Genomic DNA, 24,895 nt, shown 5'->3' with positions numbered 1-24,895 from the left:
TAGAAGCATAAGTCTCGCTGTCTTGGAAAAGAGGAATATTTCTAAATATTGCATGTGCTTTAGAAAGATGTCTAGAAAAATAAACCTTGAAAAAGCCTCTGTAACACCCAGTTGACCCAAAGAGATTTCTTTTTAAGAAGCCATGTACAGGCCCTTAGGGGTTTTTTTATGTGTAGGTTTTTATTTTTCCTCCATCCCAGACCCAGACACAGTTGGTTCCTCCAGCATGTTTCATTGGTCATGGTGCCAAAGGACTCTCTGGTAACTAACAGGATCTTGACCCTGACATGCTCCCTTCTGTGTCTCTCCCCCCTTTATTGCTTGTATTGTTAAACATTTTAAATGTTAGAACTCTGGGAAACAGCTTGGCTCATAGAGAATAATATTTTGATGTGGCTTGATGCAACATTTAGTGAAACAGAAAAAGACAACAAATCCTTTCTACTGATATTCATGGGAGCTGGATTATGTCCAAAACCTGAAGATGTTGCAATAAACTATTTTAGCCCCTAGATCCTGGAATGTTAACCTTGCAGTAATGCTTTTCCCCTCCTTTCATCTTCTTGGGCCTTGATCCTCCCTTTCAATTCAATGGGATTTGGATGAAGGAATTAAATAATATTATTTTCCATCAATGAAGAATAGTCCTGTGAGAAATACATGTCCTTCTCTGCTGGCCCTGACAGAGGCAAGCTTTTAAAATCCTCCCCCTCCCCTTGCAGAAGTGAACCTGGGTCATCACCGTCTGAGGACCCTGAGCAGCAATAAAAATAAACAGAGAAACCGCACTGCGCTGGAGCCGTGCTTGTATAAGCAGTTTGAAGAAGTTGTGTTTATGGAAGTCCTCTAGGTCAAGATTCTAGGCCTGAACCCAAAGCAATTACCTACTAAGTTTTAAAAACAAATTGAATATAGAGCATTAATCAATAAATCAACAGGTTCTCAAGTGTTTAGGAGACTCAGTCATCAGAAATCCTTCTCTTAGAAAAATAGTAAACCGATGCTGGATAAAGTGTTACACTCCTTTACTGGTAAGAAAAACGCTGTATTAAATCAGGATCTAGTTATTAAAACCAAGGAAATAAAACCTACATACATCTTCACAGAGTTCAGACTCAAATGAGCAGTGGAATGCTTTGCCTCTTACCTGAAAGACATTCTTTCTGCTGGATTTCTCTGAGGTCCATTCAATGTGAGCACCACACAAATCCACACACTCAGGTTTATATCCCGGCTTCTGGAAAGGAAAAGAAGAAAAAAAATCAACATGAATATGGCCTGACTTTTCACAAATGGGGACAGTTATCAGATAAAACAAGAATAGATCAAGTTAAAGTGACAGGTTGTTGTAGCACAGCTGCTGATATTACTGAAAAGAGGTCATTATACACCCTGGTATTGTTAAATAACCACTCTTGGGGTTCTTAGTTCAGAAATTAGGTTCTTATATTAGAACATGATTTTAAAAACAATTAAATGGTTTAAAAAACAGTCTAGTGTAACATATAGTAGATCAAAAAACAAATGCAGACACATGGACCAGCTATTTTCAATGCTTACTTTGCCAAACCTCTTGAAGAGTCATTGAATTTTAAGGAAAAATTTTGTGGGTTTTCCAAATGCAAACTTAAACTGATGCAACTGGAAAGGACAGAAATTAGACAAGAACATACATCGTATCTCTAAGACAAGCTATCTCCTTTCTCCAAACAAATTATCATTTCTTGCTCCTAAAAAAAGAAGAAAAGGCTTCGAGGGCATGTGTGACACCCAGAAAGAGCTTAGCACAAGGGCTGATACTTCTCAGTGTCAGTCCACGCATCCTGGAGTGACACAGCTCTGCCTCCCTGCTCCTCCATATGGATGCAAGGAATTCAAAGAGCAGATTTGTTTGCCTGTATCATTTACGTTGCTGGGAGTTGGTGTAAAGCACAATAATCCTCATTTGCCATTGAAGCTCCTTCTCCAGGGATTTCTCCAGAGACTGCCTGTGCAGCAGTTCTGGCAAAGCCCATGTAGTTCAGAGTAGGCTTTGTAGATTGGGTTGCTGCACATCCTACTCAACAGTGAAAATACTACTGTTAAAATAAATAGCACCACTGTCTGCCTTTTGGGTAGGGGATGGAGTGATACCCACATAATTTAATTAATCAGCTTGATGCAACTGTTTTCTCTGCTGCGCTTAAGCCACAGTTACCCTAAAAATGTCATTAGTTATACAGAAAACAGACTTTATAGAGTTAAGAGTGGCCAGTCCAGCACCAGCCACAGACTCAGCTTTCCAAAAACTACTCACTAAATTTCTCTGATGTTGTTATTAAAGGCTAAAATATGTGTGTTCTCCAGGATGCCTTTGAGATGGGAGGAAAAGAACCTATTTAGGTTAAAAGAAGCAAAGAGATCCTGGTCTAGTGATTTGCAGGCATAGTGTCTGGAAGTTTTCAGTACTGGGACTGTAATTATATTCTCCATTTGCCAAACCATAAAACCACAATGGTTAAGCTTCACTGAAACTGACAGTCCTGTTTGCCTTTGTTCCTTTTTTTTATTATTATTATTAATTTTTTTAATAGAAGAAATATACTCTTCAAAACAGAAGGATGTTCTTGTGGTTAAACCACTGGAAGAAAAGAACTTGGATTTCTTATTCCCCACCTCTGCCTCAAATTTCCTGCCTGGCCTCTGACAAGAGCTTAGTCTTTCCAATTTTTTAATAGCAGATCAAAACTGCAGCATTGAGACTTGATTTTGAAAAAAAAAAGAAGTTGGGAAATTTAGTCAGCTAATATTTTCATGGCAAAAATTATGAAGTTGGGAAAAAACCCAAGCACCGATATATTAATTCAAATAAATATTCAAATTGTAGAGGAAATGAAGGCGTTCTCAATATTCCAATACTTTTATAAATAGGGCTATGAGGCTTAGATCATCTCCAGGACTCCACGCAATGCCTAGATCTGCACCACACAGGCAGCTCTGCAACCCATCAGGAACACACAAGACAGGCCTCTCAAAGTGGGCAATCTTGCTTTCTTTGAAAAAAATTACCCACATGGACAGTTTGAGTCAGAAAATACTTTAACAAAGAGGGGCAGCTTTATTCCACCAGCAGAAAGAGTTGGGAAATTTTGAAAACACATTATGAGATTAAAAGAAGAGATTAACATGTAGACAAAGAAACAGAAAATAGGTTTTTTTGATAGTGAACATTACTGGGCTACAGAATATTTTCCCCAGGAAAACTGCCATGGAACACTGAAGGGAGAAAAAACAATGAAAAGCCTAGAGAGGTGTTGCAAGAAGATGGAATAGGGAACTCAATAGTATCTCTAATTTCTATTATTGTACAAAAATATTTGCAACAGCAGAAGCTGGACCCTTCTGTGCACCCAGTGAACACACAATGCAATTCTGCTGCTGTTGCAGTACTCTGGAGTATTTTTTTTTAACAGCTCTGATTTTAGAATAAGCAGAAGAAAAGTACAAGTATGTGCATGTCTCTCTCCAGAAAGGATGGATGCAGGCTTGTGGTGTGGGAAAGATGAACAGGCTTCTGCTATGTGCAATTATTATTTGAGTCAGTCTTTCTCTGGGGGAAAAAAATATGAATTGAGCAACCTGGTCTAGTGAAAAGTTTCCCTCTCTGCAGCAGGGGAGTGGAACAAAATGATCTTTAAGGTCCCTTCCAATCCAAACTCTATGATTCTATGAAAACATCCTTTGGAGAATTTATCAGTTCTGAGCACAATGTGTCTATGAACTCATGAGTATGGCATAAAATGTGAAGCTTCTGATGAAAATTTCATGCCAAATCATTCACAGAATGCACAGAATGACCAGGTTGGAAGAGACCTTCAAGATCATCAACTCCAACCCAGCTCCACCACCTCAACTAAACCCTGGCACCCAGTGCCACACCCAGGCTTTGTTAAACACACCCAGGGATGGTGACTCCACCACCTTCCAGGGCAGGCTATTCCAGTACTTTATCACCCTTGCTGTAAAAAACTTTTTCCTAATATCCAACCCATATTTCCCTTGGCACAGCTTGAGGCTGTGTTCTCTGGTTCTGTCAGTGCTGCTTGGAGGAAGAGCCCAACCCCACCTGAGCACAGCCACCTTTCAGGAGCTGTAGAGAGTGATAAATTCACCCCTGAGTCTCCTTTTCTTCAGGCTGAACACCCCCAGCTCCCTTTTCAGATCCACTGAGCCTGGAACCACCCATCACTTTTCTGCTGCACACCTGGGGAGCAGCCACTGAAGTCCATCAGAACTCCAGGAAATCTACAGGAAAAATTAATTTTGGCTAAACATCTCCCTGCTACAGAGTTGGCTTCTCAGGTTATGCAACACCCAGAGACCCTGGGAGAGCAAGTTGAGGTGACTGGGAAGCCTGAGCTCTCCACGTCCTTGCTTTGTGCTCTGCAGTCAGAGCAATTATGTTATATCAAAGTTGTTGCAGGGGGTTATGCTGTAAATTGATACAAGTGTCTGCTAAGATGAAATCTTCCTAAACATGAATATGGATTGCAGCAGCATTTTCACTCACTAAATTACTTTGCAGATGGGCTAATAACCTGAGGTTAAAACAACCTCTGCTGAATAAACTATCTGAAGGAATAAACTGACTACATTTTCTTGGTCAGAAAGACCAGCTGATGATAGAATTAAATGCTGGTAAGGAAGAATGGAGCTGTCATTCATTTAGATCAAAATGTCCTTAATTTAAAATAAAGAGCTAGTCACATTCACAATGATAGTTAAACAAAAAAAAAAGTGTATTAAAGCCAAGACCACAAAAGATCAAGGCAGCAGCAAAAGCTAATGATTTAGCTACATGGGATGCAAACTTGCATTTTCAGTAGTATTTGTAAACAATCTCATTTTCTGAATCTCTCCTCTGTGTGCTTTAACTGCTGTGCTCTATTACTTCCAATAATTCCAGATTTTGTCACCAACTTCACCAGAAAGCAAAGCAATGGATCCCAGTCCTCTCCATGCAAAGCAACAACAAAGTTGCCACAGCGATTCCTGCACCTACAGTTGTACACAGGAACACCAAAACCTTTTAGATATTGCCAGTTCTTTGATTAAAACATTACTAAGGATTTAGACAAATAGAATTTTAGATCACCTCTAAATGCTATTTAGTCCCATTGTCGTGGAAAGAGGTATTAGAGGTGCTCTCATTTCTCTCTCTCCTGCTGCCTTTGTTTTGTTAAATATCATTCCTGTTTTAATAAGTCTATATTTTTGCTCCAAGTACAGTATTTAATAAATAATGAATTAATATCTTTATAATACAAAGGAACTTTAATATTTTTGTTAAGTCAAATCATTTTCCTGCTAACAATAAAAATGCTTTGTTACAATTCATACTATCGTGGATGAACATAGCTTCTCTTACATTATTTAATTAAAGGTTGAGTTCCCCCTTTTCCAAAATAAACAAAAACTGAAAAAATAAAATAAAATCAGTAAACAAATGGCTAATGAAGCTTTTTTTGTATTAGTCCCTTTCCAGTATCAAAATTATATCTGGTTAAGTGGTTTACAAAGGAAATAAGCACTGCATTAACTTTATGAGATGAGATAAGCATGGCAGTTTAGCTTTTTTTGACATGCAAAATTTGAATTTAGGAAATTGAGTTATAAGATTATGAACACTGACAGCTCTTGTTGTTTTCAAGCTTTGCCCAATTTGCTTATTTACTGTTGCATTTAAGTTTTCTGCAACAGACAGAAAATGTAACTTTAACAGATTTTTCTCACCTAGTGAACATTGAGTTCACAGCCCCAGTGTTCAAATCTAGCATGGAATAAAACAAACAAAAAAAAAACCCTTTTTTTTTTTTCTCCCCCAGAATGAGAAAAACACAAGTTCAGCATGTCTGTGTCCTTCCTAACACAGGAGGCAGAAGATTATCTCTCACTGATAAAATGAGCACTGAAGCTTCAAGGAAAGGGACTGACCTCTCAGAAGGTCCTGTTTCATAACCCTCCATCACTTTTTTAGTTAAACCATTTGAGATCTGGGCCAAAAACCCCATTCTCCAGGTAGGTCTAGTTTAGTATCCAAATCCCTAAAGAACTAATGGGGTTTTTAACCATGTTGAGGAGTGTCAGAGCAAAAATCAAGCCTCCTGTGTGTTAAATTTCCACCAGTTCATTTATGCCCCGAAATTTGGCTAAGGACTTGCAAGGGAGAGGGAAGAGGTAGCAGATAGAGGTATAAGACACTTAGTAAATTATAAGAATAGACCTAATAAGTTCACCTTTGACATTTTTCTTTTTCCTAATAACATAAAATCAACTTTAAGGAAAACACATTATTCTGACAAAAAAAAAAAAATTATCTTTTCTGTTTTCATGGCTGCAGAGAAGTTGTATTTTTAGCTGGACTAGCACAAACACAAGCAGAAAGTGCCAGATTTCACCCTTTATTTATTTGCATTGTTTCATCTTAGTTCTGGGGTTTGTCGTCTACAAAGCTCAAATAATGTAAGGCATGAAAAGGTGCTCTTCAAGGCTGATTTTATGACAGGTGGCATTGATAGATCTAGGTTTTATAGAAGAAGGGTCTGCATCACCTGCCACAGGAAAAAATAACTTATTGTTTGTGACTCCTGCCAAAGAGAGCACCTTTGTGGCCACCCATCAAGCCAATGAGATTTGGCAGGTTCGATCGGGCCTTGAGAGCCTTTCACAACAGGACTTTGTCAAACCCATCCCTTCACTGCCCACAGTGTCACAGAGCCACCAAATTTGCCTTTTGCTGCCCACGCTGAGGTTTGGCTGTGCCCAGCACTGAGGGGACATGCGCCGCTACCACTCGTGCAGCAGAGCTGTCACTTGTCCCCAGACGGAGATCGGCCTTTCCTTGGGCACAATAAAAAGGTACTGAAAATTTCACTTTGTAGTAACTACAGGCTACAGAAATCGCATTAGCTGCATTAGATGGAGTTGCAGAAATATTCAGGAAGGTTAGCGGGATATGGTGGGTGTCACATTTATACTGCGATAAAAAATCACTTTGCTAACTTATAATGTTTTCTGCTTTGGTAACACCCTATATTAAGGTGCCGCTTATAAATAATTTATTATTATTTATTAATGTATAAACCACTTTATAGGATGGTAGATAACAACTTAAATTCATGTATTAAAGATGCACATGCATGGTTTAATACAATTTACGCCTCACAATATCCTTTGCAACAGATTCTCATCGCATCATCTGTTCAGCATTTATTACTAATGCATTTTATAACATACTTTATAATACATTATTTGAGGAAGTAGCTGCATTTAGTGATCATTTTCATAAATAAGAATAAAGCATTTATAAGTGGCACCTTAATTTAAAGTGTTACCTTCACATTACTGGGTAGTCACTCACCATTTGTCTCACTTTGCAATTACTCTCGGAATGCACCTCTTAATAAAGGACATGCTGTGTCCTATTTCTTCACATACACTACATCTGATTAAGAGTTTAGCAAGGCATTTTTCCTTCAGCTGCTTTCAAACCTTTGAAGTCGCCAGCTCAGTCTAAATTTGTCTTCTGTAAACACCAAACTTTTTATATTGAAATAATAGTTGCCAGGAGACTGAGGATATGGGATGGTTGATTGCCTACCATGTAAGCCAGCGCTGGCTGCTTGGATTCTTTGTAGAATTCCATTTTCCGAGCAGTAAGAACAATCCAGGAGGTGGACCAATTTTTCCTTGCAGGAGGTAAAAGATATTTCATTTGTAGACTTGGTTTTTAATTATTAAAACATCATATATATTAATATATATATATGTCAGAAACAAAAATGGTCTAAAGTCAACATTGTCAACAAACTTCCATCAACACTGATGGAGTTGCACCACCCTAATTATAACCAAAATGTAACCTATCGAAGTTTGATGGGTTTCTTTCTCCTCATTCACATTTTGAAGCCCATTTGTGTTTCTTTTTTGCCATGGTGTCAAATGAAAACAGTGGGATTATTCACACATGCTCAAAGTTCACAAGTAGAGGACTCCGAAATAGCTGGTGCCCTTCTGGCACCCAATACTTAAAATAAAACTGAGAAGGAAAAATGTTGATCTGACTACACAGAGCTCAGTAACAGGTCTATTCTGAAAGGTCCCAAATGCTGTCTCCTTTCCCTAAATTAAAAGTTTACACGAGTGCAAGGAAGATAAGAACAATATCTGAGCATGGTTTGAGTAGCCATTAAATATCAGGAGTTCACGGTACAGCCCTAGAGAGCTGACAGACTGCTGGGGCCAGGGAGAAGTAAAAATACACATGGACATGTGAAAAAATGACCCCTGATACAGAAAAACATAATATCCAACTCAGAGGAAAATTCTATTATACTTGTTGTCTATAACATGTTTCAAACCAATACATAGTCATAAATCTGATCTGATAAAAAGCTATTTTTAGATCAACAGCTCAAGTTTAACTTTTGAATTTAGGGGTCATAACATCTGATATTTACAGGAAAGCTCATAAACCCACTATTGATCTGCTTCACCTGGTGAATATGAGTTATCTATTTGTAAGCACCACTTCAGATCTTCATTATTTTTCTGTATTTTTAACTTCCATTTAAAAGAGGTCTTGTAAGTGTACAAAGATGTAAGTGGTCAAGTGTGCTATGTGCAGATTTAAACAAATTTTCCAGTGAGTTGGATAGGCTGGATGAATGTGGATTACCAAGGAATTCAATGGTAATATAGCTTGGAATACATCTTAAATCCAGTACCAATTTATACCAAATGACCCCAGTTAGGGATAGAATGGGGCATCCACAGATTCTCTGGGCAACCTGTGCCAGGGTCTCATCTCCCTCACAGGCAAGAAATTCTTCCTAATATCCCATCTAACCCTGCTCTGTGTCAGTTTGAAGCCATTTCCCCTTTTTCTGTCATTCCCTTGTCCAATGTCCCTCTCCAGCTCTCTTGGATCCCCTTTAGGCTCTGTCACACTCTCATGTTATACCTTAATTTCTTGCCACCATCTGCTATTTTTGCTTTTAGAAGATATCCTTCCTTCTCCACTATCTGCAAGAAAGAAAAAGACACTGTCATAAGCACATTAATAAATGCATCCAGATTCTCTAGTGTGGAGCATCTTTCCACTAATTCTCAGTTTAATCACCTCTTCTTTCTGATACGTTCCATTCTTTTGAATATTTGCAAACAATAATCAAACAATACTTAAAATATTAACCACAATAAAAACCCAATAAAGTTTTGTTTTACTTTATTTTATTATATTTATTTATAAGAAATTTATGTAAATGCAGGCAAAGTTACTAGCTATGAGTAAAAGGGAATTTGAAATTGAAAGGTAAATTATGTTAAAATATCACTTTATAGATTGAGTTCCATTACTGCCTGTGAGTGACACGGCACACTAAGGACTCTGTATGGGGATGTGACATTTGATTGTCGGGTCCTAACACTGTGCTTGATTTTTGGTGTATTAGAAGCAAGACCTAGGCTTGCTCTTTTGTTTTTTTAATTTCAGTTTGCGCTCCTATACCTCTCTGAACACCTTCTTTAAGCCAGGCCCCCTGGCAGACCCTTGGCTCTCTAATCAGCTGAAATATCCCGTTGTACAGCTGGGACAGGGGTTATTCTTGTCTATATAAATTTATAATAAAAAGTTAAAAACTGAAGAAAGCAAGATGTCTATTTTTCATCCAAACCCAAAGATCTTCTACCTCATCAGGTCTCATCAACTAAGGATGTCTAAACTGTGTCAGTAATTGGAAAAAGAAACAAAATTGTGATTAAAAGGGAGTCTGGTTTTGCTTTCAAACACTACTGATCCAGTGCCCGACTTGGATATTAGAAACTCCACATGGTCTTTGCAGTAAATTGCATCACAAGGCAATTTCATAACAATGTCAATAGAATTTTGCTGTCTGCAAAGCCATTAAATAGCAATAAAACATGCTTTAACAGGCATATAAGGATTTTTAAACCAAACATGTCTGTTATTTTGATGTCTGTACAAAATAGCATTATTTTAACAGTGTAGTATGTTTCACCATTTCCTCAGATTTTGGCTGTGGTTGATATACAACATGTAATGACAGATATACTGTGTACATATCAGTTTGTACCTATGGAAAGGCCTGTAGGCCCATGGACAGTGATTTAAGTGACATTCTCAAAAGGGTACAGGAGGATCAGCATGTGCTTCGCCTGTAATTTGTACTTATCTCATGTAAATTCCTGTCATGCATATCATTACCACAGAAAACCCAGAGAGAAAGTGGGCAGGGATTATTGTGCAGAGTTATGTCACTATTTATCTAGTGATGGATGGGTGAACTAGCAGAGCTAAAATAAGGTTTAATCCCCATCCCCAGCTACTTCTTCATTTTTTTTCCCCCTTATTTTACATTTTTGATATTTCTCTTCCCCTTCTAAACTTTCTTTTTTTGTGAAAAAAACAACAACTTCTGGTGGTTAGCCAGGGCCAGAAATGCCAAACATCATATGAGAAAAGTTATTCTTTTTAATATTTCTATCCATCTGGAAACAGAAACTGGGCGGAGCATTGGCTCTTGATTGAAGCTGTTAATTGACCCCAAATCTCATGTTTTCAAAGTTTACCAGCCACTTTCCCAAACTGCTGTCTTAGCCAATCCAGGACTAAAGGAAAATATTATTTTTCAACATCAGATCTGAATCACCTTTGTTGTCAATCTTGGGAACTAAGAAGCGGATGTGCTTCCAGATGAAAATGTTGCTGCTCAGTCATATTTTCCTTATAATTGTCTTCAGCCAGGATAGCAAATCCACTAACAAATATTGGGTATATAAAATACCCTGACTCAAATTACACAGCTCTAATCCACCATTTGCTATAAATTAAATGGCTCAAAACTGAACAGTAAAAAACCACAAGAGCTGCAGTTAATGTGAGCCCTCTCAGTGCTAAAACTCCTTTCACATACATTGCTTTAATTTAATTAGTACAGGTGCTGTACTTAAAATTAGCACGGCCTCCTCTAATTGATAATGTGCACAGCTTTCTCTGTAATTAACATAAAGGGCATGCATGGAATTATGGAAAAACTACCACAAAATCAAATAAAAATACATCTAGGATGACCCCAATATTTTTATAATTTTTGTTTGGGGTGCCTCATTCCCCTTCTACTCTACTTTTCTTCCAAGAAAATATTTCTAGGACAGCTCAGGATCACTTCTGCAAATGGATGATATTGGATTGAAAAGAATTCCAAATATATCCTAATGATATATTCTGTTTCTGTCTCAATAAATATCATCATCTGTTGTTAAGCTGCTGCCCTTCCTGCACCTTTTCAACATGTGGAAGGTAGATAAAATGACCCAAAATGTCCTGAAGAATTAGCATAGAAATAGGAAAATGAAATTATTTTGTGGCATTTGTGTTGATTTGTTTCTAAATTGTATTTAGAAAAATAGTACAGATGAGAGTACATAGTGTAAATATTTGAGATTCTAAACAAGAATTAAAAAGGACTCTCATTGTCATGAGCTAATATTGTTAGAAACTATAAGGAAACATAATTATCACTGTATCACATACAGGTTTTATAATTTTCTTAAACAGAATTCAAACTTTCTGAATGTATCTAATCCTAAAAAGTTTGTGTGAGTAACAGTACTGCTTACACCAAACTTTCTTTAATGAATCTTTATTTGCATATTCATTTCATTTTATCAGAAAAACATGTTTCTCATTCCCCCTAGATTCTTCTAATGTCAAGAATTCACTGTTTTTTCTTTCATTACAATATTTCTTATAAAATGAAAACTAATATTAAAAACACCTTAATAAGGGCAAAGAGAGGACAAAGACTTCATCGCATTCCTTTATATTGAATATTAACACAGATGAAACCTCAGTCAAGTACAACAGAATTAACAGCAAAGTCAAGCCATATAAATGACTTTGTACCTTCTAAAATGATACTTTTTATTGATTAATCAAAGTCCCTCACGTCCCTTAACATCTTGAGGCATCCAAATCCTCACATATTTGTTCTTTAGTAAAGCAAGTGCAACATTTATGTTATAAACCCTTTAAATAACCAGAGTGAATAACCAGCTCTAGAGAGCAATTTCTTACTGTGGGGTCCTGGGTACTGATAATGTCTGTAAACGTCAAGTTGTGTTGGGAAAGATTTCTTCTGTGACGATTTAGCTGAAAAAGAAGAAGAAATATTTGTATTCAGACAGGATTCGAACACATGCAGGTAAAGATGGACCAACACATTGAATTACAGGGCACACACAGCATGCACTGGGTGGAGGTTTGGGGTTTCTTTCTGCTGTTCCTCTGAGCCCTGGGTATTTAAAATGTACAGCTGATATACTGTGGTATAAAACCCTGGTATAAATGTGTTTCTTTATCATGTCACATTGGAAAATTTACCTAAAAATTAATCAGCTGGTAATAACAACCTAAATTATGGGGTTTTTTTCCTCAAAAATGGTTTAACAGTTTAGGTGCTCTTAAACCCATTTTAGAGAAGTAGGAACACTGCTGATTATAACTTCAAGGACACAAGAAGCAAGTCAATGATGAAACCAGAAAACAATTGGGCACACAAGAATCCAGCAAGTTTAAACTGCTTTAAAGGCTGTTTCTAAAGTCTCTCTGACTGAAAAGTTACAGCAACATTGGACTCTGACTCTACAATTGCTCCCAAATACCGAGTCCTTGACTTCCTCCAATTCTCCCTTTTCTTTGAGGAAGACACAGTTGATTAACTGTGACTTAATTCTGAAAAATTACTGCTTTATACCAGAAACTATTAAAACAAAATAGAAGTTACTTCACAAATCAAGCATGTGGTAGAGCGCAATAGCATTTTATTTCCTTGAAAATCTACAACAAAAAAAGCAGATCACTCAAAAGTGTGCTAGTGTGTGTATATATATATACACACACATTAAACTTTTACTGTTTAAATTCAGTATCAATCAAAAAATATATAATTACGAGCTGAGGTCCTGTAAAATTCAGTGATTATTTCCTCTTTTAGATCAAGTCACAAAGCAAACAACAAAATATAGTCTCAACTAGTTTCCACTGTATTCATCATAATGCATTCTCTTTTCCCCTATTAAAAGAGAGTTAACCAAAAGTCATAATGTATTCTGTTTATATTCAAGTGTCTGAATATAGAAAATGTTCTTAATTAATCCAGAGGGCCACGCTCAAAAAACAGTTAAACATATTATGATCCCATATTTTTTCTCCACACATTGCTTTCATGTTTATTTGTAAGCACTAAGGTTTTTAAGCCTTGAAATCTATATCCTAGATATTGCTCTACTCTCCTAGTCAGAGCTAATGAGCTTAATGAATTACCAGTTCTAAATTTAATACAAACATTTCAAAGAAAGAGATAAAACATTCTTCACAATTCAAAAGTTTCTCTGACCTATTTATGAAGAATATCACTTAACAATTTCATTAAGGGTGAGTAACAGCTGGTGACATGGCTGTGTCCTAAAGTGTTTTTCTCTCTTAATATTCTGCATCTTAAGCAATCGAGCTTTCATAAGAAATACTTTAGTTAGTGGCAGTCCCTCCTTTGGGGAGAAAAAAAATGTCAGACCACATTTTCTGTATTTTGCAATCTTGTTTTCAGGAGTGTCATGTTCCTGTTTTATTAGCATGTAGGGTAAACAAGAATGATTTGCTGATGCTATTGAGAGAACTTCTAAGATTACAGTCCTTCTATTTAGATTTTGGATGGAGCTTAATATTAATGCAGGCAGAGACATGTATATAAATTCAAAATAAATTAATTCCATTTATCTTTTTCTTTATCTTTACTGTTAGACAACTCTGAAGGTTCTGTAGTGCCCGAGACATATAGCTAAACTATTCAGGTCTAGATCACAGGAACTCTTTCTTACCCAGATCCCCCACATCCTAATTATTCCTTAACGTACAGCAGAGCGCATTGCCCGGCGATGGCTTCTCAAATATATTCTTCACTCATCCAAATTAAATGACAAGGCACACCACCACTCCACAGTGCCTGCTTTAACATTCAGCTGCTCTCTCCAGGAGCCCCACGTGGCTGTTGGGGGCCCTGTGTGCGACTTTGTGAAGTGTGGAGCACCGAGCTGAGCTCTCGGCCGCTCTCTGGTTCAGCGATCAGAGCATTTGCAAAAGAAATGTTCACGTTTGATACTTGCTAAAAAAGAATTTATCCAGAGCCCTAAATCCATCCAAAACAGAATGAAGGAATGAGCAAAAAGTCCCCTTTTTCTAGGCCTAGCAAATTGTTGGGGTGGTGTAATTAAAGGACACTATTCGGGATTTCCAGGAAATATGAATCAACTAAGGAAAATAAAATTCCAGGTGTGGATGGTACTATGTCCTTTAAGAAATCTCTTTGTGTATGTAAATAAGAAGTGTTAGGGAAAACTGCAAGAAGGCAAGGGAAAGAATAAACCTCTTACACAATTATTTAATTGATACTTTTCCTTCTTGGTAGCCCACTAATGTGCAATCTCATGCAGACAAAGTCCTGAAGCTCCAAAGTCTGAACCTAGTTACAAATATACAACCAAAATCCACAATTATGTAAGCCAAGATCCAGCTCTTCTGGAAAAACACCACCAAATATTTGGTTCACAAGTGGAATTAACGGAACTTCAATTAAGTTAGTTTACTGATTTCTACCAGCCTTTTGGTTTAGAAATAGAACTTCAGAGAAAATTAATCAAAACAACTTGAAAAAAAGGATGAGTATCATCAGAGGAAATATATTCTTTTAGACTGATTTGATAAAATTCCAGCAGGGCTGACAGAAACCTGGTCTTAAATATATTTTACAAATATCAGTGAATGGGTTAGTTACATCACTTCCCTTAAGATAAACCCAGTTGAAAGTTAAAATGTTCTCAGCAGAACCTGGGTGACAGCAGTCAAGATAGCCATGTTCCAATATACTCAAAATTTTCAATGAAGCACCAAAATATTCAGAGGGAGGTGTAGGCTCTTTTATTTTAATTCTTTTATATTTTATTCAGTTTTTAATAGCTAGACCATAGAGGAGAGAGTTTGAGGTCTTTTTTTTTCCTCCATAGCTCCATTTGATTACCCTAATAAACTCAAGAAAAACCTAAATAATATCTGTCACAAGTCCTCTACCTCACCTCCCAGGGTATGATGAAAGGCAGAGATTTACAGGAGAAGTTCGTGAGATCCCTTTTTGGGAAAGGCAGCTTATCAGCAGTTTTCTGATTTGATGAACATTCTTCAGTCAGCAACAATGTCACCTGCAGCACTAAAAATCCACTCTGCGAGCGCTTGCAAGTCTGTGGGCAAGTCTGGTTTTGTTAAATTCAGCCTGAGCTGCCCCCCCTTCCCCTTAGCTAAAGGGGATCCATCTCCTACCAGAGTTATTTCAGCATCTAAGCACTAATCCGTCATCATCCTTCCCACAAAGGCAAAGCCTCCATTCCGTGTGCCTGGTGCCCCGGTGTGAAGGGACAACCATCTGACAGCTGCTGCTTGAACAGGGAGGTAAAACACAGGAACCTGATGTTTCATTTAATTTCTCTCTGTGTTCCCATTTGTTCTTTAAATTCTCCTTCTTTTTCTGGGGATTCATCATGGCTAAGTCAGCATTACTCTCTTCACACAGTGTGGCATTGATTTGAAAAGAAACTTGGAGGATCCATTTGTTTTTTATTTCCCATTACAGGCATATTTCTAACCTAATTCATCTCGTCAACGAGAAGCAGCAGACTTCTTTTTGATTTCAACCAAACCTAACAAAACTGACCAGAATTCTCAAAATGCTGCTCCAGTGCAAAGTACAGACAATTAATTATTTCCTGAAATGTCATTCTGAATTCACTTGTATCCCTAAGTAATTAAGATAATTGTATGACCTTTCTAGGTGGCTTTCAAGATTGTCAAGTAAGTTATTCACCACAGATTATTTATCCACAAACACCATCTACAAGTAGCCTGGGAAAACCATGGTTTTCTCAAACAAGCAGCACCTGGTCCGAACGAGCTCTGCTTTGGATGGGAAGCTCTAAACTGGCATCTTACCTGCTGTTTTCTCCATCATTCACAGTATTTCTCTGCCAAGGAGAAGGTTTTCATGGAGGGTTTGATAGATTTCTACCAAAAAACCTTTCATGCTGTTCATGGTTTGACCTTTCTTTTCAGGGCTCTAGCTTTTGTTTTGTTTCATCCTGCCGACACTGTAACCATGTGTGTGGAGATTCCTTTATAAATAACCAAAAAAAGAGAGAAATCCCCTACTGTTGAGCCCTACTGCTGCCTGATGCTCTGCTCTGGACCCAATCCAGCAAAGCACTCTGTAGTGGCCTTAAGTGTTTTTCTGGATCAGGGCCAGAACACTCCATTCTTTACAGGATCGAACTTACTGGTGGCAGCTCAAAAGTTTTGCAATAAAAGTACAAACTAGTCACATAAACTTTCATGGAAACCATTCCCTCAACAGCAAAGGAGGGGTGACACCTGATTTAGTGATGTCTGTGGTCATTTCATTCCCAGTCACTCCCAAACTGCAGTGACAGCTCATAATCGCTTAGATAAAGAAACTTAACAGAAATCTATTGTAGCATTTCTTAATGGCCACGTCCCTTGAAAGACACCTATGCAATGGCAATGGCAAGGAGAATCCTGTAACATTTCACTCACTGCCATGCTCAAAAGTGACTTGTTTTCAAGATTCAATCTTGGGCAGTATGGCAAGCCCATCGTTATCTACAGAAATTATTTGAAATAACTGAGCTATGATATGATTTTATGTCAGCTGTGAAAGGCACTGAGAAAAATCCCACAGGCCTTCCCCACTCAGAGATGGCCCTTTGTCATTTTCAAGGGCATTTAATGACAACAAAAATTGTGAGAGCCTTCAAAGTGACAGAGGATAGGGTTATGTTATAGGTCAGGAAGAAATCCCTCCCACAGCCAAGGGTGGTGAGGCCCTGGCACAGGATGCCCAGAGAAGATGTGGCTGCCCCATCTCTGGAAGTGTCCAAGGCCAGGTTGGACAGGGCTTGGAGCAACCTGGGATAGTGGAAAGTGTCCCAGCTCGTGGCAGGGGGTGGCACATAAGGTACCTTCCAATCCACACACTATTCTATGACTTCAATTCTATTAATTTCATTTCAGCAGATAAGGAATTTTTATCCATTATCAAGAAATAGAGGATGTCAAGAAACAGCATGAACTCTTCCATTCCTCCCCCACACTGCAGCAGATGCTCCCAGTGCATTTGAGCTGTGCCATCTCTCAGCACAAGACCCCTTCCAGCCCTGGGGAAAGCTGCATGTCCCAGTGGGCTCCCTGCCCAAAGCCAATGGCACTCCTGCCTTGCTGCTAACACCATTCTCCTGAGGATTACATTAGAACCACATGGTTTGTGTTTTCTTTTTCCCCCTTCCTTGTCTCGACGAGGCTTCTTCAGGAAAAAAGGTAATGAGACTAAAGGTAGTATAATATGGTATTAGGCCTCTATGCCTTTTTTCCAAGGCTTGCAGGAGAGAGAGATACAAAATGCAGTTTCAGTCCTGCCCCCACCAGCCCAGATTTGCTCCTCACGCTCCATCCCCAGGCTCCTGAAAACTCATTACCACGCAGGTGACCGAACGCTTTGCTCACGAATAGGAACTTGCATGGATGGAGCTTTTGTGTGCTGGCTACAGACCAGATAATCTCTCCATGCATCATTTAATAAGAAAACCACTTCACAGTCCTCACAGGCCTATGTTACATATGACATACTCTCAGCAGAATCTGCAGCCTGAAATCGGCGGGGGGAAGAGAAAAAGCAGCAGGCAGGACTGCGCTGCCTTCGCCCTGCGTGCCTCCCTTTGAGCACACTGCCCTCTACACTCAGCTCACTTCTCCAGAGCCTCTGAAAATAATGATAATGGTTTTGCTTCCCTTGACCTCCTGCTCCCTTATAAATCAGAATCCTATAGACCTTTCCCACAGTGCGAGGGTCCTCCTTTGTATCCGAGCCTGTGAAGGTGGGTATTTTTTATCAAGGCACTATAACCACGTGGGCGTGCTGCTCCCTGGCTTCAGGACTTGCTGTAGATGAGCACCACGGTGACTCTGCTAGGGGAGTATCTCCATTTATCATCATTCATGAAAGAAGAGCAAAATAATTACTCAGATGCTAGTTTAAATTTCATCTCAGTGTTAAGATGAGCTCATTCTCTCTGATCAGAGAATCATTAACCAGGAGTTTGATTACAAAGCAGAGCCTGTTTGAAACTATGTTGTCTTCTTTACCCAAATTATTGGGGAGGTGTTCTAAATTTGGGGTATCCAGTTTGGGCGAATATTTTAAGTCCAAGAATTAGCCTTCCCTGGTACTTTTCTCCATTAATGTCTTGCTGTTTCCCAGGAGCAGATTTTTCCCTAGAGTGGGAGCCCTTTTGTTCCTCTCTAGTCACTCAAATGGCCTTTGAAATTTGTCCAATTGATCCTTGCTTTGAGGGAGTCCCAGCTGATGTAGTTGGCTTCATTTTTAGCATTTTCAGGAGTAGGAGAAGTGCCAAAAGCCTATGTAGAAGAAGAGACAGCTACAAAAGGTTCTTACCACCCATATGTGTTCAAGAAATCCTAGGGCTGCTCTAAATTTGACTGAGGGTCACTCGGATTCATGTACCTGGGGATCCAACCAACACAAAGGAACCAACAGCTGTGCTGTCTCTAATCCACAGGATTTCCAACTGGAAATCAAACTGGAACCCAGTGTCTAAGCTTCAATATGCTTTTAATTGCATTAAATACAATCCTCATCGATTCCAGGAAAGAACATTAAAAGTGGGACTTCTGATACATTTCTATTTGCCTTTTCTGTTACAGCCTGTAATATGCAACAAAATGCAGCAAGGTACACACTGTGACAGCATTCATCCAGCCATACATAAAAAGGTATATTAAGAAATCTAATGTATTGATAAGTTTCCTAGTCTGATTTTTCTATTCATCACACAGTCATTACTTTTGTTTCACTGTGATATCTTAATATATTTATCTAAGCTATTGCAGGTGATTTGGTAAAATTACAGATGAGTAGTGCAGCAATAGTAGAGAAAATATGGAGTAAAAACAGCAGGAATAAAAATGCAATGACTATCAGAGCTTCACTGTTCTTTGCCTCTGACATCTATGTCTGCAAAACTGTTCTTTGATATTATGGCTATAAAAGGTAAAAATCAAAGTTAATACAGACATAGAGTAATGATAGATTATCTTTTCATGTCCCCTCTGGATCTTAGAAAAATAAAGACAATAAATGTGAGAACTCAGCTGTGACAGCAAACTGTGTCAGCAACTCTGACCTGAAATTGCACCCCAGAACTGTAGTCTCAGGGTAAAAGGAAAGAAAAAAAAAATCATTAAAACTTACTAAGTAAATGTGCAAAAACATCTACAAGAATTGCCTTTACAAAATCACATCCAGCACATACACCACGATCAAAATGCACTCAAAAGCTCTCTCCTGAAAGGACTGTCTTACAGAAAAGCACAATTAACATTGATGTCACACTCCTGCAAGTCATCCATTGCTGTTTGCCATATAAATACCCTTGTAGAAAATAATATTAATATTCCTAGACAAATGCTCAGTCCTCTCCAGTGGACCCCACATTAGCACATTGCTTTATCCTGCCTATCTAATTCCTTCCTTCGGATTTAAACAAGCCAAAAACTCACCTTATGCTACTGCAGAAGCAATTTTTATTTTTGAAGGTTAATCCAACTCAGCAGGATTTAGGGATGGCACTTTTGCTTGGTCGTAGGCATGTTGGCTCAGGCCAGACAGCTGTTTGGACATTCTCCACTGGGAATCTTGCCCTCAACACCCACAGTTGATGCACATACATGGTCTACTGGCTGCCTACTTCCATGCCCATCTGTTCAGATGGCATGGTGCCCACTCACAAGTTCGCTGGATCCTTGCCCTTAGTGTGTAGATGCCAGGCAATGATGGGCTTAGATGGGCAGCCTGCAAAATACTGAAAGTGATCATTTTTTTCCTGTAGGAAGTCCTTCCTCTGCAATAGCACTGAAGCATGGGCACCACATGCTACCCTACACTTAATAACACCTGTGGACATATATGTGCCAGGAATGGAAAGGGAGGGGGAAACGTGCTTGCGGGGGGGAATACAAAGTGGAATGATAAAAAAATTTGCAAGGATTCCTGTGTAAGAATATACCCTCCATTGCCCATGGTGGTGGAGGGACACCCAGGTTTACCCCACTTCTGATACCCAACTTCCCTGCAACTACCCTGGGTACTGCACACCACTCACTATGCCCTCAAAGTGTATAAAAATCAAAACCAAATCGTACCAAAACCAGTGTGAACTAAACCCAGAGCTGTCTAAACTTCAACACACATTCCCTATACACCATACAGCACAAAATATTCCATGGGAAGCTGTGGCTACAGTAAAGGTAGACAGGAAATAAGTCATTTTAACAAAGGTCCATTTTAACTTATGTTGTCATTGCCCTTTGAAACAGTAACTGAGAAAACTGTACTTGGTAACAAGAGATTATTTCAGATAATTTAGTAGATAAGAAAAGTTTCTCTTTTTTTTCCCCCAAGTCCAAAAATCAACCTTATTGCAGCTATATTAGGACAAAGCAGAAATTTAAATTAAAATATTGCTTTCTTCCCCAGTTCAATTAACAGTAAATCAACGTTGAACAATAATTTTTTTGCTTGACATAAGCTACTTTAAAAATTAGTACTTTGTTAACTATTCAAAAAATATGTATTTTATTTATGCTTTTATTGAAATTATTTGAACCTATAAGGCACATTTGTGCCTATAAATCCCAAAGTATTTCCACAGGCCCTCCATTCTTTAGTTGTTCTTCATACATTTTGTGTGAGTCTGTAGAAAAGTCAGAGACACTCTGCTCTTTGATTAGATGAACTAAACTTTTAGAAGAAGGAGGGAGGGGGAAATCAAAGAGTGCTCAAGCAGAGAGTATTTCCAGCGCAGTCTTTCAAGAATCCTCCTTCCTACCAACACTGTTTTGCCCAAACTATCAGTCTTACAAGCATACACTGAAAAATTAACAAACTGAGTTGCAAATACCCATTAAACTTATCAATATAATTATGTCAACAAGTGCTTCTTTCTCTTTTTTCTTCCCCTTCCCCTCGCTGAGTGCACCCCAACAATGCTCTGACAATTTCGGGCGCGTGCGAGCAGGCTGGAAAGAGATAAATCTACAAGGCTGGATCTGCAGCCTGGCTCAGGGCTCTCATGGAGTCAGCAGTGTGCTGTGCTTGGAGGCACATTTAAGCTGTGTCTAACTTAGTGTTTACTCTGGGGTGACTGGATTTGAGCGCGCTGTCCCTGCCCCAGAGAATTGTTTGCTGTGTGAAGACATCAGTCTTGTCTTTGAGCATGCTCCGCCGAGTCACTCATGTGTGGCTGGCTTGATCTGTTTGGGTCTGGACATATTGTCAAATCCTTGTGTCCAAGTTCCACGGGAGCAGTGCCGAAAAAGTCCTGGCTCCAGAATGAAATTAGATTTATACAGAACACAAGCCAAAACAGCCGCTATGAACATCCGGTTACAAAAATCAAAGAAATGGAATAAAAAGTGGTTTGCTCTGACTCTCCAGCCTAGTTCAACTTCTTGAATCTGTAGGGAAAAGAAACCACTAAGACCACCTTCTTTCTAGCTTTTAGGCTCTTGATTCCAGGCAAAGCAGAGGTGGAACATTGGCTTTTACAATGGAAAGTCTTTTGTTTTCCTCAGTGCAGAAAGTCTCATAAAGAACCTTTTTGTGTGATTGAAAGGAGTATCTTCTAACACAGGTCACAGCTCACAACCCCATAGCTAAATCTTATTAAAAACTGTTCAGAGACCAAAATTAGAGACTGTAATACAGAACCACTTGGATACCTGTCAGATTGATAATATCTAGATGGCCATCTAACTTGCCACCTGCTCTCCCTTCCCTTTGCACTAATAACCTCAATAAGCTTGTGAATACTTTTTCCCCAGTTCTGTTGGCTCGTATTAGTCTTTCATACCATCAGGACCTGCAATCTCTTAAAAAAGTCACTTTTGCTTATTAGCATTGTTCAGAGAGCCAAATTACAGATTGCAGCAAAAGAAAGAACGAAGCAAAGTTTTCAAACAGATTTTCCCAGGTGTCATTATAAACATTAACATGAAAGAAAGAGTAATCAAGATAATAACTGATCTACTTCAAGTAGCTTTTTAGGCAAATAGGTAATTTTGCAAAGGTCAATTAGCGGGATGACTCCTTCCTATTTGATTTGACACCACAATATTCAGCTAGGAAAAGAATGAAAATATTTAAAAGCCTAACTTTTCTCCCCTCTTCCTTGGAGATTTCTCAGTTTTATATTTAATCACAACCTTGCAGCAAACCAGGTAGGACAGCAGCGATTGCTAGTGCTGCTACCCAGCTCAGGGATTCTCCACTTACAATTTGCCTTTATTTCACACAAAATTAATATCCTAGCATTTTTACCACAACCTGCTGACACAGTAATACTATGATAATGTAAAGGTTAGGGCTCAGTTGGGGGTTTTTCAAATACCAAAGTCAGTTCTTCAAATTTGTATCAGACTTTAGGATTCATGATGAGAATCTTTGTCATACACATTAAAAAAAAAAAAAAACATAAAAAGAGAAGAAAAATGAGGAAAAGTGCAATCTATTTGTGTCTTGGCAAAATTAGAACTACAATTGCAAAACCCTATTCTTCATATTGCTTAAGTGCTATTTCATTATTTGCCCTTCAGAGACATAGAAACATTTTAAAAAAATCTACTCCACAAGTTGAGCCATATCCTGAAGAGAGCACTGGGGACAGGGAATATTCCTGATCCACACGGAACTTCCCGGTATTACTCCTGTGGCATCACACTGGCACAAACCACATCATGCTAACACAGCAGATAAAGAAAGGAAGAAATGGAATTATCCTGTTTGAAACTTCTGAAGTGTCTAGACAGACTGAAAATTGCCCCTGATTTGATTTTCCTAATTCTGTTCTGATTGGAAAAAGTCACCTATTTTTCAAAACATTAAAAAAAAATACTGTCTGCAATACAAAGATCATCCACTTCTATCCAAGATGTGGGCAGTGTATAAAGGCAGCACTTATCCCAGAGAAGTAATTTACCTCATTAAAAACCCCAAAATTATACATCTATATAATTCATTATAAAAACCCAAACAACCATCCAGCAACTCAAGAAAACAAATGAACCAAATGTTGTTCAAAGCTTTGGTGGCACACAAAAACAGGACTTTAACTGCATATTTCAGTGTATATCTCATGTTCTACATACATAAATACCACACTCTCAGCAAAGTCACAAATAATGTAAGGAAAAGGTTTTGATTTGTCACTTTTGTGCTTGGTTTCTTCCTCTTTCAGCCCCAGCTCGACAAAGGCTTTCAAACAGCACCTGCTACCAGCTTGCTTTGATTCTCCACCCCATGACATGGATGAGGAATCAAGATGGCACCACTTATGAAAATGTTTATATAAATATTTTATCCAAACTATGCTGGACTTAGCATATGCTGGATATTTCTCTCTGATATCTCCCTGGAAGGGACAGATTTCTTGGTTGAAGGCATGAAAACACAATGAATTTACCAATTCTCTTGGTAGTTTCCCACTAGTCTTTTGCAAAATGTGCTGTAATTCTCATTTTATTTTGGGGGGGTTCCAACTTCCTGACATTTCATCTTGTATACCCATTTCCCACTACATTAAAGAACTCCAGTGCCCAGTGTTGTCCCATAATGCAGGAAAGAGAAATAATTTGCCTTTCAATTTCTTTCCATAATTTAAACATGCTGAGGTCTGTAGGTCCTTCATTGTCAAGACAATTTTCCTAAACTCATTTTTTTTTTGTTTTGCCTCTTCCTTGCATAATCTTAATTATTTTAGAATCACTATTCTGACTTTTTACTCATCAGTACCACTGACAGATATGAGCATTTTCCATCTCCATGCGTCATTTTTATTCACAATGGTCAGCTCAAACTTCTTGACCCCAAAACACCCACAAAAGCTACATTTTACAGCAAAATCCCAGAACACAGGTCCTAATTCTGGGTGCAGCACAGCCTGTTTCCCATATACACATACATTTGGATAAATTAAAATTTTCAGCCATTAAGCTATTCAGATTACTCTCCACAAGTGCCTTCACCCAGACCTATTTGCCAGTCCATCAATCTTTTCTTTATTTTCAAATGTTATTAGAACTGTTCTATTTACTTCCATATCATGGATAAAAAGAGTGATTAGTGTCAAGCTTAATACTAGTCTCTGGAGAACAACTCTAAAAATTCACCCAGTTGATGATGATTCCCCAGGGACTACTTTCCAAAATGTGTAAATTAATCAGTTCTTAATCCATTTAATGTGTGCTTCACTGATACATCACATAACTAATATTTAATCAGAATGTCACGTACTGTTAAGTCTAGTGACTTAAAAACTTCCACTGCACAAGTATGGCTCCTTTTCCAACCAGACTTACATCAAAAAATAATCCATTTGGTTTCATTTTTAAAATTTGTTATTTGTTCACTTATTATGATTGACATCAATGATATTCCTATTTTTTTTTTATTTTTATTGAATCCTGGAACACTTTTCCATTAATTGACCCAATACTCTTACAGGATAATTTGACTGTGAAATTTTCCAAGTCATGTCATTTTCCTTCTCTGAACACTGCTTTTTTAAATTTTGTAATTTCCATGACAACTAAATATTTACAATTTAAATGAACAGGCATGGACCACCTCAGAAAACTCTGCAAGGT

At 38.2% G+C, this 24,895-nt stretch overlaps 1 protein-coding gene across 3 annotated transcripts in view; it reads right to left on the bottom strand.

Annotated features, from left to right (window-relative positions):
* ARHGAP15 (Rho GTPase activating protein 15) overlaps positions 1–24,895 on the bottom strand; it is a 318,797-nt gene that overhangs the window by 259,401 nt on the left and 34,501 nt on the right. For all 3 annotated transcript variants that reach the window (XM_030278121.4, XM_002198396.7, XM_072931738.1), the window contains 4 exons: positions 12,137–12,211; positions 9,002–9,063; positions 7,640–7,727; positions 1,148–1,237 (listed from right to left, as the gene is read on the bottom strand). In XM_030278121.4, the coding sequence (XP_030133981.4) occupies positions 1,148–1,237; positions 7,640–7,727; positions 9,002–9,063; positions 12,137–12,211 (315 nt within the window). The remainder of the gene's footprint in view (positions 1–1,147; positions 1,238–7,639; positions 7,728–9,001; positions 9,064–12,136; positions 12,212–24,895) is intronic.

The sequence above is a fragment of the Taeniopygia guttata genome, chromosome 7 (assembly GCF_048771995.1).
Source record: "Taeniopygia guttata chromosome 7, bTaeGut7.mat, whole genome shotgun sequence".
In the NCBI taxonomy this organism is placed as follows: Eukaryota; Metazoa; Chordata; class Aves; order Passeriformes; family Estrildidae; genus Taeniopygia; species Taeniopygia guttata.
This window is presented reverse-complemented; position numbering and strand designations above follow the sequence as displayed.